Below are 17,105 nucleotides of genomic sequence, written 5' to 3'. Positions count from 1 at the left end.
GGTTCCCTGTCCTTCACAATCTCCCAGAGTTTGCTCAGACTCAAGTCCATTGAGTCAGTGATGCCATCCAACCATCTCATTATCTCTTATCCCCTTCTCCTCCTGCCTTCAATCTTTCCCAGCATCAGAATCTTTTCCAGTGAGTTGGCCCTTCACATCAATTGGCCAGAGTATTGGAGCTTCAGCTTCAGTATCAGTCCTTCCAGTGAATATTCAAGACTGATTTCCTTTAGGATTGACTGGTTTGATCTCCTTGCAGTCCAAGGGACTCTCAGGAGTCTTCTCCAGCACCACAGTTAGAAAGCATCAATTCTTCAGCGCTTAGCCTTCTTTATGGTCCAGCTCTCATATCCATACATGACTGCTGGAAAACCCATAGCTTTGACTATACAGACCTTTGTCAGCTTCTCAGGCTGTTTCCTGGCCAGGCATGTCTCTGTCTCTATTCTCCCTTATTATAACCTCAAGTAATACCAGAGAAGTTTCAGAAATAAAACAACAAATTTAACCCTTCACTCATAATTATGGTGAATCTGGATATAGAAAGAATTCTGTGTAACCAAAAAGTGTTAGGAACTAGAATATGCTGAGGTTATCAGAAACAGCAAGGATATTGCCTTCTAGGTCCTGTAGCATCCCAGGCCCGCAGGGTTTTTCTGACCTCAGCTCTTAGCAGACCCCAGGTTCTCATAGCCTTGACATTGGTCTCACTGTATAGACATCCAGTCTTTGTTTATGCTGGGTCGCCCTGCCTGGAGTGCCTGCTCACTTCTCTACTTACTAAAAGCTTTCTCATTCAGGAGACATTTATTGAGCCAGCTTTGGGGCCAGGCTCTGGGGAGACAAAGATGAGTGAGGCAAGGTCCCTCCTCTGCCAGGAACTCAGTGCCTTAATTGGGGCAATGTGTAAACAGATCTTCCCACATAGGATCGTAAGTGCAACCTTAAGAGATGCACAGGCCGCTCACAGAGGTGTGTCTCTAGTTCGCCAAGCTCTCGGGTACACAGTGCTTCCTTCTCGGTGCTGTCTCCTCAGTACTTTGTGCGCTGTCCTCAGAGTGGTTTGTCCTGTGTACGTCCAGCTCTCCAGCTAGCTCCTTGAAGGCATGAAAACAACGCCAGCCTGTAATTCATTCTTGGATATCCCCTAGTCCCTGTCACAGTGTTTTTCACATTTTAGGTTTATTTATACCCTCTTGTGTTCCAGAAAGGATCTGGAGCAAAGTGGCTCATAAAGATACTTCCAGTACTGTGTGATATGATATAAAACAGTTGAAGAATTTGGGATTGAAATAAGCATGAGAGGAGAAAAGGATAAAATGGGAGGTGAGGTTAGTACCTACAAGACATGTCAGAAGAGCCTGTTGTCTGCTGGAGGAGATCCATCGCTTTGGTTCTCAGCTTCTTAACGGCTAATGTGAAGAGGGAAAGAATCATTTCTATGGTTCATGGAATGGATATAAAGTGGGAATTTTTTTTTTAAACTTGTAATGACACTCAGAGATCTAGAAACTTCTCTTCTGAGACCTCACTGCAAGGACACTGTGTAGCATTATGCAGTAATCTCAATATTAATTAGCCTAATAATTTTCATAGAGCTGTTCCTGAGAATGTTCAGATACAGTTTGGCCCCTTCTGCAGAAAGCCACCTCGCAAAAAATCAGCTACCCATCTAATCAGCCAGAATCTTCCTTCAGTTAGTTTTCCTGTAAAGCAGTTTTCCTTAATCTTTAAAAACTCATGGTCTTTTTTTTTTTTTTTTTATCACATCATGTGGCATGCAGGATCTTCCTGATCAGGGATTGAACCCGTACCCCCTGCACTGGAAGGAAGTGCAGAGTTTTAAACACTAGACCGCCAGGGAAGTCTATAAACTCATGGTCTTTTTTAAGAAAACAAAAATTTCATACCTCTTCCTCATTCTGATAAACCTCTTTTTGGGTCTGTTATATCCAGCCTCTTAATCCTTACCAGTCAAGAACATGTTATCTTGCTTCTCAAGTTTGTATTATAAAAACAGTAGTTACTCATCTCTCATATACAGTTACATTCAATGCAACTTTCAGATTATAGATCCTTGTTCTGTTAATTTTAGGAGTTTCTGGAATGCCACCTACTCTCCATCAAGAATCATTTCTGTAAAACCCTTATTTTAACTGGCCAGTTTATTTAGGTTGCTAAGCTGGTTCTAACCCAGGTCTTCTGCACTGCAGGCAGATTCTTTACCAGTTGAGCCAAATTTGGAACCCTTTCAAGCTGGTTTCCAGCTTTAATTCAAGGAATCTAGTTAAAATAATTTGCACTCGGGACTTTGGGTAGGCAAGTAAGGAAATTTGCTCGCATGATGCTTTGATGAGAGTTGTCAACTTGACAACTTATTTGAGCAAGAAGAGAGAATGCCATGTAGAACATGTTTCTTGGAATTGGTCAAAAGTTGAGGTAGGTATGCTAGCATTTGTTTATCAAACAAGTCACGATGTGATAGGCATTTTGCGGACTGTTGTGTCAATACCATGGCCTCACCCGCTACCCAGGGAGACTTTTTCCCCTGTAATGGGCTTCAGATGTAAGGCAGGCTTTGCTTTTCCTAGGATCCAGCTACTAATAGTGAGTACTCCAAATTCTCCAGTGCTTGGCCAAGTGCTTTTGAATTTATAGCAGATTTTTTTTTTTCTCCTTTAGTCCTCAAAATAAACTCCATTTTACAAAAGAGAGAGACTGGAGGTAAAGAGATTTGCCCAGGATCTCCAGACCTGTGGGTAGCAGAGCCAGAACTTGAATTCTGATTATGTTAACCAGGCCACAATGTCATAACCCAGTTATTCTACCTTTATAAGCTCTTACGAGATTCATTTATCTGGAATAAACCCCACAATCACAAAGCCCTTGGGTGTTCTTTCATAGAAACCCTAGGTTGTTCTTCCATGGATTTCCTCAGTAAATCTCCTAGAAATAGTGAGATTCTCAGGTAAACTACCAAGTATTCAAACCTCTTTGGAGTTAAAAGAGTATTCATTTCCATTACTGAAATGCCCTCTGAAGTACCTATTACACCCAAATCATCTTACGAACGTGGGGCCTGGGGCTTCTCACTTGGTTAGGGTTGTTGTAACTTTCCTGAGCATCTGTGCCATTTAGCTGAGCAGCAGCTGCTTAGCTTTCTCAGCCATTCTTGGCATCCTCATCACTTTCTCATTAGAGATATCTTTTCTATTTTGATTTAGAATATTGTCTTGAAAAATTTTTGTATTTTGGCAATTTCAGTTCCTGAAATAGTTCCTTATTAATGGTTAAAATTTGATGTTCTAGCTAGTTCCTATGTGTTTCCTCTGACTTTGTGAAATTGTATCAAATATCCCTGACACCTTTTCTTCCTCTCTTAAAGATTATGCATTTCTCCTGATTCTGCAGCCCCTTACCCATTCTGAACCTAAAGAGCAGGACCTGAGATGTCCCAAGATGTTTCTCTTTCTCTCCACAACCCACGCATATGGGATCTGTGCTCAGAGATTTGCCAGGAGAACGATTTTACACCATCTTATTCGGAGCATCTCTGTGTGTCACCCTTCCTTTTTCTCTAGGCTCATTGATGTCTCATTTAAATTTCTGCTTTTTATTTTCTCTTTTGTCCTCTACCTTTCATGTGTTTGAAGTCCACACTCAGGTTTTCTGTTTGTTTAGCTTCTTTGCACCTAACTTGTGTTTACTTGAGTTAACTCATCTATAAAATGGACATAGTACTAGCCTTTACTGCATCAAAGTAGTGTTGGTGACAAAGGAGTGTGCATGTAAGTGCTTTGGAAAACAATAACAGAAAAAGATTTGGCTGTGAAAAGATGTTATTTGTAATTGATTCTAATTTAATGAAACGTAGCAATCAATAATATGTATGTTCTTTAAGCAATCTTTATTAAAAGCATGATGCAGTTTAAATATTTGGTTGGTGTTGGTTATCAGAGGATTTGCCATATATCTTCCACCCCTTACTCACCTTTTGGGTGTCCTTTGAATCTTCTCTGCATTGTCTGAAATCTCAGAGGGTCAGCGTGAGCTCTGAAGAGCTTCCCTTGGCAGTTCCATGAGTCACTGTCCATGTGATTCAGTCTGTCTTCCCCCAGGGAGAGGGGACTTAGGAACAGGCAGTGCGCAGTTGAGGTCCTCACTTTAAACTCAGCCCAGCACTACTGCCCGAGGGATCTGACGTGGAAGCGCTGTCTTGGGCAAGTCCCCTCTCTGCTGTGCCTAACTGCGCATTCCTGGGACAGTGGTTTATAGCTGGCTGTGGAGCTGCTGCCCTGCTTCTTTCTCCAGGGTCCTTGGAGGCCCCTCTTCCTGTGCTCACCTGGCAGATGAAATAATCCCCAGGGGCATCTGGGATCATTCTCGCAGGTGTGGTTGGAGCTGTGAACACAGGCTGTGTCAGAGGAGGTTTGCCTAACTATAAGTGAACCTGTCAGAGCAGAACCCAGGTGCCAGGGTCACCTGCAGAAGAGAGGTGAAACTCTCAGTCAGTGCCCGCTTCCTCGCCCCCTTGAGAAATCCACACCAACCTGCTCTTTAACAGGATGGCACAGCGGGAGTGGGCATGGCTCAGAGAAGGCAGCATCAGTTCCTGATGACTCTGGGGGTCTGAAGGAGTGCTCTGAACAGACCTGAAGTCTGATTCCAGCGTGACATCTGGGCAAGTTTCCAGTCCGAGCCTGCTTGCAGCTATAAAATGAGGAGAGAGAAGCCTGCCAAATAAGATTCCTTCAAGCCTCTGAGTGAGGCAGCACTCAGTGCCGCCTCCTAACTTCTGTGACCGAGGACTAGAGAAGACAGGAGGGGTGTGTGATGCAAGCGGGGCGGGGGGGTGGGGGGGGGAGTGAAAAGGGACGATTATAACGGGAAGGTGATGCGAGCTATATCTGTACACTATGGCTGAAGCAGTGACAAGAATACAGAGAGGTGTAAATGCCAGGGTGGGAGATGAGAAGCAGGGAGAGTGGGAAGAAAGCCTGGGCCTGAAACGGAGTGTCTTTGTCCTGCCTGTCATGCGTTCTGGGAGCTCAGCATGACAATCAGCTTCTTGTATACACTTTCCCTTCTAAGATGGTGATCCACAGAGCCTTGCTGAGCTAGATATGGCAAGAGTAATAATAGCAGGTACTGTTATTGAGCCAGTCTGGGGAGTAGGTTCTCTCACAGCCACACTGTGCAGTGTTTCTGAGAAGAGTCCAGAGCCCAGGGGTTGGTTGGTAACCTGCGCCTCCGTCATTAACTGCTTTTGTACTGTGTCTCTCCAATGAGATGGTCAGCTATGGTGGAAGCAGATTGTTGTCTTTTGTCTCCCCTCCTGTCCTTAGCATGGTGCTCTGAATGTTGGTGTTTGGTAAACATTTAAGCAAAAATAAATGTATTATTCTGGAGCACAGCCTCTTCTGTTCATTAAGTGTTGCCACTGACCTAAATGTTCTTTCCAAGACAAACATGGACGGCTCCTTGAGAGTGCTGACTTTGAGAGTCCTGTAGGACTGCCGCTTCCTGCCACAAAATAATTGGGCTAAAAAGATGTAAAATTATTAAAAATAGGGCAGTGGGGTTATTCCCACTTGACAGTTGAAGGTGAGGGTCAAAGAGATCACACAGCTTGTATATGGACTCCGGGTCCAGTGCTCCTTTCCCTCCCCTGACTCAAAGATCTGCCTCCTGGCCGACTGAGAGGCCAGGCTCTCACCATTTGAGGTGGATTGAGGAGGGCTCCCCTTCCATCCTTCTGCGCTCCCATCCGGAGCATGTGCTGTGATTTCTGCTTGACCTGGTGAGTGCTGGCCAGGAGCGAGGGCATAAAGATAGCTGGGTGAGCAGGTCAGATGCTCCAAGAGGGAGGGGCCGACTGGCAAGCTCCTCTGGTGCCCGGCACTTTGCTGGGCACAGTTAACGCCTATGTTACCCGGGAAGGAGGCATCCTCGCCGCCTTTTTCTACCCTGAAGCCGTCCTTCGGCCGAAAGCTGTTGGGAGTGGCGAGGAGGGCCAGGGGAGCCGGCTTTTCCGCCATCCTCAGCTTGAAGTTGGTGGGCTTGGGCCCGGACACCCCGAGGAAGCCATGCCCACGTCGGGGCAGGAGGGCGGGCGTGGGGTGGGGGGTCGAGGGGGTCCCCGGCCCTGGCCCCAGCCGACTTGGGAGTCCGAGAGGGCGGGGCCGGGGCGGCAGCGAGCGCGCCGGGGGCGGGCTCCTCGGGGCGGGCTCCGCCCCCAGCGGCGCGGGTTTAAAAGGAGGGAAGGCACGCGCCGGGGACTGGAGTCGGCGCCAAGTGCCCCTGAACCGAGGCGTCGCCCGTGCCCAGCCATGACCCTGCGGGCGGGGGGTGCTCGGCTGCTCGGCGGCCTCCTGCTCTTTGCTCTGCTCGCGGCCGGCGCCGCCCCGCTCGGCTGGGATCTCCCGGAGCCCCGCAGCCGGGCCAGCAAGATCCGAGTGCACCCGCGGGGCAACCTCTGGGCCACCGGTGAGTCTTCGGGGTTCCGGCGAGCGCTCCCCGCCCCTCCCACCTTCCTTCTCTGGCCTCTCCTCAACAGGGACACTAGTGTCCAGGCTAGTGGGGACCCTGGAACTCATCTAGTAAGATGGGGGAACTTGAGACTCAGACCCAGTGACTTGGTTTAAATCTTTCACTCAGCCGGTTTAAAGCAGAGCTGAGGCTGGACCCTAGAGCTACCTGCCAGCCTGTTCCTCTTCCCTTAGACAAGACTGCACTGAATCTTCCGACCTCTAGTGTGTCTTCTCTCTGCACCTCCACCTTACAGACACCTCCTGTCCTCACTTCTTTCTCTGCTGTTTCCCGTCTCTCTCCTAAGCAGACAGCACAACTGGCAGTTTCTTCCTGGCCCTTGGGGCCTCCCACCGCCCCTTCCAGCTGTGCCATCCCCTCCACCCACCTCTACCTGCTCCGGAAAAGCTGAGGTGCAGGTTTTGCCACCACTGGGGGTTCTTTGTGGTTTCTGGTGACCAGGAGGAGAAAGACTCTGTGTATATCTTCCTGCAAGGAGAACTGAGAAGCGGGAGAGATGGGGACTTGCCCACTGGGATAGCATCCTTGCTCCCTGACTTCCCTGTGCCTTGGCACTTCCTTTCTAGGTCACTTCATGGGCAAGAAGAGCTTGGAGCCCCCCAGCCCATCCCTACTGGGGACAGCTCCCCACACCTCCCTGAGGGACCAGACACCACAGCTGAGTCATCATCTGCTCAGGGTCCTCCTGCAAAAGCAAGCTCTGGGCATGAGCCTCAGTGTCCCAGCACCTCACACCCAGGTGAGCCAGGAGAACTCAGCCAGGGCTCCCCCTGGATTCCGCATTGGGCGTAGGGTGTGAGTGCCCAGCCAGGGCAGGAGAGGCCCAGGAAAGCCAGGGATTCTAGGCTGTCCCTGTGATCCAGAGCTCAAAGTGGGAGGATTCCAAAAAAAGGGAGCTGACCTTCTCAGCCAACCCGAAGGGACAAAAAAAGTAGGGGAAGACTTTCCTCCTCACCCACTGCCCAGTCTATAAAGGCGCAGCCTGGACTTATCCAGCTTCTTCCAGCAGGACCTTCCCACCCCACCCTCACCCTCTGGTCTATGCAGACTTGCCCCTCCCCTGCTGTCCACCTTTGCTGTGCCCTGTATGTGCTTATTGGGACCCTGGTGCCCACAGAAAGGATGAAGAGAGTTAGTCAGCAGCCAGGGCCAAGTCTGGACCTCGTTCACTTTGACCAGTGCTCTTCCCAGTTTCTTATCTGCCTCAGTGACCACTGGCAGGGTTTCTCAGCCCCAGCCCTCCTGCTCTTCTGGGCGGGACAGTCCTACATTGTGGGGGCTGTTCTGTGCATTGTAGGAAGCTTAGCAGCCTCCCTCTCTGCCCACAGTTATGACAGCCAACAATGCTCCCAGACACTGCCCGAGGTCCCCTCTGGAGGGGTCATGGGAGGGAGCCAAAATTACCCTTGGTTGTAAACCACTGACCTATGGGGTTTGGGCTAGGGGGGCTTCCAGGTGGCGCTGGTGGTAAAGAACCTGCCTGCCAGTGCCAGAGATGGAAGAGATGTAGGTTCGAAGGTCCCGGAGGAGGGCATGGCAACCCACTCCAGTGTTCTTGCCTGGAGAATCCCATGGACAGAGGAGCCTGGCCGGGGTCCATGGGGTCCCAGAGAGTCAGATACAACCGACGTGACTGAGCACACACAGAGGGTTCAAGGCCCCAGAGCTGGAGCCAAGCCAGCCTTTGTCTCCAGCCTGGCGGAGGGGCAGCTCATCCATTCTCTGCTCCTGGCACCTCCCCATCCCACAGACCTTCCCTGGTACTTTGTTGCTCTGTGAAGAAGGTATAATAAGGTATAGTAGAATGTGGACTCTGGTGATAGCATGCTGGGCTCATAATCCAGCTACTTGGTAGCTGTGGGACCTTAGAAATGTCATGTAGCCTCTCTAAGCCTCATCTTCCTCAACCCTAAAATGGGAATAATAGTGTCCCACTTCCCTTAAATGAGACCATTTATGTCACATGCTGAGCGTGACGCCTAATGCATAGAAAACATTAGTAAACAGAAGCTGTTACCAGTCTGTCAGCTCCCTGGCTGTGCCGGTGGCTGACTTAACCGTGTGTCTCCCACTGTGCCTAGCATATACTTTGTACATTTTGAAAGAAGGGAGGGACATTCCCTAAAGAAAGTTCATCCCCAGTCCCAGTCAACCTTGACCCTCCTGATGCACAGAACCACCAGCCTGGTACTCCTCTGGCAGTCCAGTGGTTGAGACTCTGCTTCCCCTGCATGGGACACGAGTTTGATCCCTGGCTGGGAAGCTAAGACCTCACATGCTGCACGGCCCCTAAAGACCTCAGGTGTAAGGGCTACGTACTCAGGCTGGCTGGGTCTGAAGGAAGATGATGGCCCCTCTGGGTCCACTGATCTTGAAGCCCTGAAACATGAAGACCAACTCGAGAATCTCAGAGGCAGCAGTACCTAGCCCTGGGGGGTGGGACTTCAGAAGTGAGGTCTATGGCGGAGCTGGAGGTTGGGGAGTCAGAACACTGTCTGGCCCAGGGTCAGGCCTGGTGCTTCGACTTTATTTCTAGGATCTCCATTGACTGTCATGACCACTCTATGAGGTTGAGGAAACCACTGCCCTGACCCCTCCCAGGCCCTTCAGGGAGAAAGGTACTGGGTGGGGTGGGGAGGCTGCCCCTGCCGACCTCTGTGGGTGCCCTGCACTTAGGAATGGCAGGATGCCCCTATCATTTGTCCCACCCCCGCTCGGGGCCAATTCCTCTGTGTGTTCCCCTTCAGCACAGGAGGCTGCTGGTGCAAACGCTGCAGAAGTGATGCTATTAATCAGGAAGACACGACGACATGGCTGAGATTGTGCCTACCCAGGGAAGGTGCTGTATGGGACCCATCTGGATGGAAATCATGGGCTCACATCTCTGTCACTCATTACCGTGATTTCCGGTTGGGCTGTCAGGAATATTGCCGGTGCAGATGCAGATGCTGTCCCTGCCGTATTTCTTGCTTCCCTGTTGAAGTTGTGAATAAAACCCTGCTCTTTACGTAGACTGTCTGGTCCTCTCCTTCTGCCTGTGCTGGAGGGGATGGGAGGGAAAGGAGACTGGAAGACCCAGTGTTCACTGAGATGGGGCTGGCCCCAAAGAGCCCAGAACACTCCGCGGCACCAGCCTGGAATTGATTCTGGGCTTCTGCTCATCCACTCATTCGCAAGCAGGTACTCACTCAGTGCCTGCTGGGATGCCAGGTCCTCTGCCAGCCGCTTTTCTACTCTCGCCGCTGCCACCTACTGGCAGAGGCAAGTCTCTCCTGTTTCCCACCTGTAAAAGGGAACTGCGTACACTACACGGGAGGGCTTTGCTTGCCTGATTTTATCTACTCGCCATGGTTTGAGGGGAGTGCCCAGCGCTAACAAAGGAGAGAGTTGAGCTGGGATCCAGACCCCAGTGTCCCCTTACTCTCTTCTCTGGCCTTGTGGGACTGACTGTTAGCAAATAAACCTACAGGACACTCTGTTATAGTCGAATTTCAGATAAACAATGAATAATATTTTCGTATAAAAAGATATCCTAAATATTGCGTGGACATAACTTTTTTTTTTTGGCTGCGCTATGGCACGCAGGATCTTAGATCCCAGACCAGGGATCAAACCCTTGCCCCTGCATTGGAAGCACGAAGTCAACCACTGCACTGCCAAGAAGTCCTTGCATGGACATACTTAAGTGAAAAAACTACTCGCTGTTTTACATACTATTCGAATTTAACAGGGAGGATTTTATCTGGCCTTTTCCTCTGATCTGCAAATACACTTTCATAAAACCAGCGTGTATTTGATCCCTCAGGCCCCGTCTGGAATTGACATCCTGGGAATCCCTGACTTGACGTCATTTTTCCAGGAGAGTTTATCCGGAGAACCTCAGACCGAGCCTGGCAAAGGAACAGCAGGTCTGCGCCTGCGCTAGGGCATCTCTGGGCCCCGCCCCCATGTCAAAGCAGGCCGCGCCCACTCCTCGCGAGAAGGCCGCTCCTGCCCAGGAAGAGTCAGAGGCGGAAATAGAATACCGGAAGCGACTGTTGTCATGGAGCCCGCGGAAGACTGGCTGGTGGAGTCCTTGCGCTTGTAAATCGTGTGGGCTTGGGACGTGGAATCTGGGCCAGGGAACTGGCCTGGGGGCCGACGGGCGCGGGGTGGAGCATGCGGGGAATCCTGGTGTGGGGCGGGACCTATACGGAGGACTCCGTCTGGGCCTCGGCTCCCGCTTCTGGGATATGGCACCTTTCTGTGTGTGCAAGTTGTGTGAAGTACTGGTAAGAGCTGTGCTTCTGGGGGATAATAATAGCATAGTTTTTGTTTTATAGTGTTAGTTGCTCAGTTGTGTCCAACTCTGTACGACCCCATGGACTGTAGCCGGCCAGCCTCCTCTGTCCATGGGCTTAGCCAGGCAAGAATACTGGAGTGGGTTGCCATTTCCTTCTCCAGGGCATCTTCCCAACCCAGGGATCCAGCCCAGGTCTCCTGCATTGTAGTCAGATTCTTTACCACCTGGGCCACCCGGGAAGCAAGTGACCATTTATTTTGCACCAGCCTCTGAGTTAAACCTTAAACAAAGATTGTCTCTATTCCGCACACCAACCTTGTGAAGTCAGGGTACTCTGGGAGTTCCATTTTACACATGAGAACGAGGCTCAGGGAAATTGTGACTGGCCTGGTTCCAGTCACACAGAGGGTAAAATATGTAACAAGATTTGATCCCAGTTCTGCTTGATTCCAAAACTTGGGCCCCCAACCACCGAACCATGCTGACATCTCATCTTGAGCAGTCGTAAAAGGGCCGTGCATCAGTGTGTGACATCGTGTCTCTGTCATCCAGGTACCAAGATTTCCATGCATTCGACCTCTCGGGAGCCACTCGAGTGCTTGAATGGATTGGCGACAAAGGTGAGATGTCCTTCCTGACCCTGAAGGAGATGGAATCCCGCTCCTGAAGCTGGGACTCAAGGAGCTCAGCCTAGAGGGACCCAACCGTTTCTGAGAGCTCGAGGAGCTCTTGGTCACTTACAGCAATTTCTTGCTCTGTCAGCATTATACTTCTGTCTAGCTCTCTTCCAGCCCCCCAGTGGCGTACCAGTGGCGAAGGGCTTTATTTTTGCTTTGGGAGATACGGCAGAGTGTCTAGACCCAGCCACGGTTCACGATCTTTCTCGCAGTTTGTCCCAGCATATTCTGCTTCTTTTTCCAGGAATCTTGGTTGCTGGCTATGAAAGCCTGAAAAAAAATGAGATTCTTCATCTCATACTGCCTCTCAGACTTTCTGTAAAAGAAAACCAGGTAACTTGAAATATATGTGCTGAATGTATGTGTCTGCTTCTACTCATTTATTAAACCTTTATGGAGCTCCTCTTGTCTACTAAATATTTTCCTGGGTACTAGAGAGAGAGAAACTGTAAGCACTGGGCCTGCCCTATAGTCTAATAAAGACAGACAGATATGCAGAGAGGTAAGTGCTACAGAAAGTCCTGTGATTTACAGAGGGCTCCTAGAGCAAGAAGTCAATTATACTTTATCAAAAATAGATTGAGGGGGAATTCCCTGGTGGTCCAGTTACAACTCTGTGCTTCCACTGCAGGGGGCCTGGGTTCAAACCCTTGTAGGGGTAACGAAGATCCTGTAGGTGTGAAAAAAAAGAAACAGATTTAGGGAGGTATTAGAGTATGGAGGGTGGTTAAAACCTTAGAATGATTAAGATCAGCTCAGATGAATGTGTAGTGTGTAAAGAGTAAGAAGAGATGATGGCTAAAGACAGAACCTCAGGGAGCACATTTGAAGAATGGGAATAGGAAGCTGAACCCACAAGGAATACTGAGAATGAATAGTGTTCAGAGTAGAAGGCATCTCAGAAGCGGCCAGCAATCCAGAAGCCAGGAGAAAAGAATGTGTGATGAAAAAAGCTGATGGTTGCCTAATGTCACTATGAAATCACTCAGACTCATGGGCTAGATCAGTTCAGCCTTTGCTGCCCTCGAGTAGATTTCCTCCTGGTGCTCTCATTCTCCCTCGTCTCCACCCCTCAGGAGCCAGGACCACACCAAAATCAAGCCTTGATAAGAGACCTGATTTACCTCTCACCTCACCCCTGGCTTTTCCTCTTTTCTCTCTCTTTTTTTAAAAAAATATTTGTTTATTTGGCCACGTTGGGTCTTAGCTGTGGCACTTGGGATCTTTGTTGCGTTATGTGGAAATCGTGTGGCATGTGGGATCTTAGTTCCCCGACCAGGGATCAAACCCACATCCCCTGCATTTCAAGTCAGATTCTTAACCACTGGACCACCAGGCAAGTCCCTCCTCTTTTCTCTTGTGGCCGCCTCCTTTTCCCCTCCTCTGGTTCCTCACATGGAGATAGTAGTCCAGCAGCTAAGAGCATGGACTTTGGTTAGACAGACTTGGGTTCAAATGTGTAACATAACCCTTGTGTGACCTTAGAAAAGTTGCTTAAGCTCCCTGTACCCTAGCTCTGTCATTTTAGAATAGGGATAATTATAGTGTCCACGTCACAGGGTAGTTCTAAGAATTCAACGTGATAAAGCACTAAATAAGGTGGCTGGCACAGTGAATACTGGATGATTGACTGGTTGTATTTTTACTGCTGGACGAACCCACCTAACTTCTGGTGGGAGGTGCCAGGAGGAACGGGGCTATGTTTGTCCACTGATACATTCCAGTTATTTCTCTGATACGCTGTTAAACCTCTGTGACTCCCCTAAGCAGGCTTGGAATATAATGCTTTCGCTATGGAGAAAGGTTAGAAGAAAGGCTTCGGATGTGCAGGAAAGAAAGCCGTCTCTGTAGGCAGCTGAGACCAACATTTATTATACAAGTAACAGTGCCCAGAGGCCCTGCTCAAGAAGCATCATTACCACCTGAGTGGCTTCCAGGGTTTCCTGCCAGGCTGGGATATGGCTCCTCACCTGGAGCTCCTCTGAAACACTCCTTTGGAGAGCAGCCCTCTCTGATCGGCCACCTATTTGTATTTTAGGGCTTATTCCCTGAAAGAGATTTCAAGGTACAGCATGGAGGATTTTCAGACAGGTCTGTCTTTGATCTGAAGCACGTGCCAGACACCAGGTAAGGTCAGCTCTGTCTGTGACCTAGATCTTCCATTCCAGATGGAGTGGCTGCAAATGGCAGGGTGATCCTGCCTCTTTATCACCACCCCTCCCCCTCTGCCCTCTGCACAGGGGCACATGGACAGGCTGTGGGCACACCCAGATCTGGAATACAGAGACACCAGCGCTCAGTGGTGTCTTGGTCCCTACAAACCCTCTGACTACTGTAACCCACAGATCAGTGGTGTTGCTCCAGGGCGTAAAGCAGAAGGGATGTTGTTAGTTTCTCAGAGAGCCGATGGTGGGTGGTTGGGGCTAACAGCTTGGTTGGCAGAGGCCGAAAGCCGGTGGGTGAGGGTTCTGTGTTCAGGCTCCCTGCTGGGTCCTCTTGGACACATCATGCCAAGTGGCAGCCAGGGCTCAGTCCCACGGCTGTCCCTGAAGGGGATCAAGTCTGCCCTTCATCTGTTAAATGAGGGTGACTGGTCTTGATGACCCTCCTTGCTGTAAGCTCTCCCAATCTGGGGAGTGTGGGATCCCACGCTGAGTGCACTGGAGAGGGAGAGGCCGGGGGTATGTGGGTGAGCTCCCCACTGTCTGTACTGAGGTTCCCTGTCCATCCTAAATAGGTTGCTGGTGACCAGTGGCCCTCCCGGGTGTTACCTGCAGGTGTGGCAGCTCGCAGAGGACAGTGGTGAGTGACTGAATAGGTGGGGGGTGAGGTTGTAGGAAAGCCTGTTTCTCCCACACCCTCAGTCCCTAATCTGAGCCGGTTAAGAGGTAGACTCAGAGCCGACTGGGAATTAAATGGAGAATCTATAGACACTTCCCTGGTGATCTCAGACTCCATGCTTCCACCACAGGGGACACAGGTTCGATCCCTGGTCAAGGAGCTAAGATCCCGTGTGCTTTGTGGCACCCAAAATTTATTTTTAAATGCAGTATCTACTTTAACACAGCAGAGATGAATTGGCAGCCAGAGCAGTGCACACAAGCCGCTCATGGAGCTTCCTGTAGCTTGCTTCAGGAATGGAGCTCACCAGCCCAGTCAGAGGCAGGGCGCCTGGTGAGCGCGGGCCTCTCCTGTGGGCAGGGGCAGCACGAGGGCAGCAGGGAGGTCGCCTCTCTCTCCAGCCATGCCGCTCTCAGGGAAGGGAGACAGTGAGCAAGAGGCTGGGCTGACCTACAGGAGACGGAGAGGCGCGGGAAGCATTTGTACTGTTCCTCTGGGAGTGGAGGGGGCTCCCTTGGTGCATCCCTTCCAGCGGCGGGTTTGTGGTTCCCGTCAGGCAGGCACCAGCCCCTTCCATCCCTCCTTGGGTGGAAGCATTGTAGGCCAGCATGGACTCGGGCCCAGAGGCACAGGCAGCCTCCCTGGGAACTGCCCCTTGGCTCGTGTGGTCTCTGCCTGTGGTTCCCACACTGCCTCTCTTGGGTGCTTCCCAGAAGCTGGCTGTTTGCTCCTCCCCCAGCTCCACTGCTGCAGTTCTGGTCGTCATTTGGGTTTTGAGGTCTCTGACCCTGTGGGCTTTCCTTTGTCATTTCTTCCTTGTCAGTTGTCTGATGCTGTAGCTTCCAGGTGTCTGAATATACTTATTTATAATTATGATTATTTTTTCATAATGTTATTGAAATTCCCCCATTTTAAGTATACAATTCAGTGAATTTTTTTTTTTTTAGTAAATTTAACAAGTTGTGCAACTACCGCTATAAGTCAGTTTTAGAGCATTTTTATGTCCTCAGTAAGATCTGTCATGCCAATTACTAGTAATCCCCTTGCCCACACCCTGCTGTCTGTCTCTGTGACAGATTTGCCTTTTCTGGATGTTTCGTATCAGTGGACTCATACAGCACGTGGTCTCTCGTGGCTGGCTTCTTTCACGGAGCATGATCATAGTACTTTTGTGGTCTACCATGTCGTACAGTGTCGTAACATGTATCAGCTGCCTGTTCTTTTTTAAGGCTGAACAGTGTTCCTTCGTATGGACGTACCACATTTGTCTATCCGTTCACCAGTTGCTGGGTCTGATTTCTGGCTATTAGGAATAATGCTGCTGAGATCATTCATGTACAGGTGTGTGGACCACGTTTTCCTATGTCTTGGATAGATATTAGGAGTGAAATTGCTGGGTCATGTGGTGAATTTATGTTGGGTTTTTTAGGGAACTCCCAAACTCTTCCAGAATGGCTTCATCATTTACATTCCCACTAGCAGTGTATGAGGGTTCCTGTTGCTCCATGGTCTGCACCAACATTTGCTATTATTTGCCTTTTTTTATTAAAGCCATCGTAATGGATGTGAAATTATATATCACTTGGCTTTGTCTGCAGTTTCTTGATAACTAGTAATGTTGAGCGTCTTTTTAATGTGCTTACTAGCCATTCATGTATCTTCTGTGGTAAAATACCTATTCAAATCTTCATGAGAGTGTTTTGTTATCCACTCCCCTCCAGCAGGCTGAGATAATATGCTGTCACAGGCCCTTTGATATTCTAATTCCATTGTACATTTTAATAGATACTTGTTCAAATTAGTCAGGATCTGTAAGACGTAACAGTAATATTAATGAGTATATATTATATTCTAGTCACTGTACTGATTACTTTCCATGTGTGAACTCATTAAATTCTCATGAGCCTGAGCCACGTCACAAAGATGGTAACAGAACCAAGACTTAACTCTAGTCGGATTTCAGAGTCTGCTTATAATCATGCCTGGTGGTAACTACTAATTGTTGTTTAGTGGCGCAGTCGTGTCTGACCCTTTGTGACCCAACAGACTGGAGCCCAGCAGGCTCCTCTGTCCACGGGATTCTCCAGGCAAGAATACTACAGGGGGCTGCCATTTCCTTCTCCAGGGGATCTCTCTGACCCAGGGATCAAACCCATGTTTCCCACATTAGCAGGCGGATTCTTTACCACTGAGCCACCAGGGAAACCTGCCCATTTTTTTTGGTTGGCTATTTTGTCTTTTTTGAGTTGTGAATGTTCTTTGTACATTCTGGCTACAAGTTGTTTATCAGATGTATGTTTTGCTAATATTTTCTCCTTGTCTTTCATTTTCTTAATAGGGTCCCCTGAAGCATAAAATTTTAAATTTTAATGAGGTCCATTTTATTATTTCTCTTAAGAATGGTGCTTTTGGTGTCATAACTATCTTACCCATAGATTTCCCCCATGTTTTTTTCCCCCCAAAAGTTTTATTGCTTTAGCTCCAACATTTAAATCTCTTAAGAGTTAACTGGTGTGTGGTGTGACTGAAGAGTCTAAGCTCATCTCTCTGCCTGTGAATGTCAGGTTTTCCCAGCACCATGGGTCAAGAAGCCTGACCTTTCTCCACTGATCTGCTTTGGTGCGTTTGTTGAAAATCAGTCGACCGTGAATGTAAGGATTTATTTCTGAACCCTCCATTCTGTTCCCGTGATCACTGTGTCTGTCCTTACACCAGTGACTGATAGTTGTTTTTTATGTTTCTCTGAAACTAGGCAG

At 49.1% G+C, this 17,105-nt stretch overlaps 2 protein-coding genes across 4 annotated transcripts in view; both read left to right on the top strand.

Annotated features, from left to right (window-relative positions):
• The first annotated feature begins 6,314 nt into the window (after positions 1–6,314).
• Positions 6,315–9,367, top strand: NMB (neuromedin B). Of its 2 annotated transcripts, none has more exons than XM_052660087.1 (3): positions 6,315–6,486; positions 7,116–7,288; positions 9,302–9,367. In XM_052660087.1, the coding sequence occupies exons 1-3, from the start codon at positions 6,330–6,332 to the stop codon at positions 9,365–9,367; spliced, it is 396 nt and encodes a 131-aa protein (XP_052516047.1). In that variant the 5' UTR covers positions 6,315–6,329. The 2 variants fall into 2 exon arrangements, with proteins under 2 accessions (XP_052516047.1, XP_052516049.1); XM_052660089.1 differs by having other exon boundaries at positions 9,297–9,332.
• A 1,168-nt stretch (positions 9,368–10,535) lies between these two features.
• Positions 10,536–17,105, top strand: part of WDR73 (WD repeat domain 73) — a 13,681-nt gene continuing 7,111 nt past the window's right edge. The window contains exons 1-5 of one of the 2 annotated variants that reach the window (XM_052659588.1): positions 10,536–10,632; positions 11,384–11,451; positions 11,753–11,841; positions 13,547–13,635; positions 14,246–14,310. In XM_052659588.1, the coding sequence (XP_052515548.1) occupies positions 10,592–10,632; positions 11,384–11,451; positions 11,753–11,841; positions 13,547–13,635; positions 14,246–14,310 (352 nt within the window). In that variant the 5' untranslated portion in view covers positions 10,536–10,591. Of the gene's footprint in view, positions 10,633–10,690; positions 10,821–11,383; positions 11,452–11,752; positions 11,842–13,546; positions 13,636–14,245; positions 14,311–17,105 lie in introns of those variants that run through there. The other variant, XM_052659587.1, reaches the window with a different exon arrangement.

Source organism: Budorcas taxicolor, chromosome 21 (assembly GCF_023091745.1).
Source record: "Budorcas taxicolor isolate Tak-1 chromosome 21, Takin1.1, whole genome shotgun sequence".
Taxonomy (NCBI): domain Eukaryota; kingdom Metazoa; phylum Chordata; class Mammalia; order Artiodactyla; family Bovidae; genus Budorcas; species Budorcas taxicolor.
Note: the sequence above shows the minus strand (reverse complement) of the source record. Positions and strands in the feature narration are given on the sequence as shown.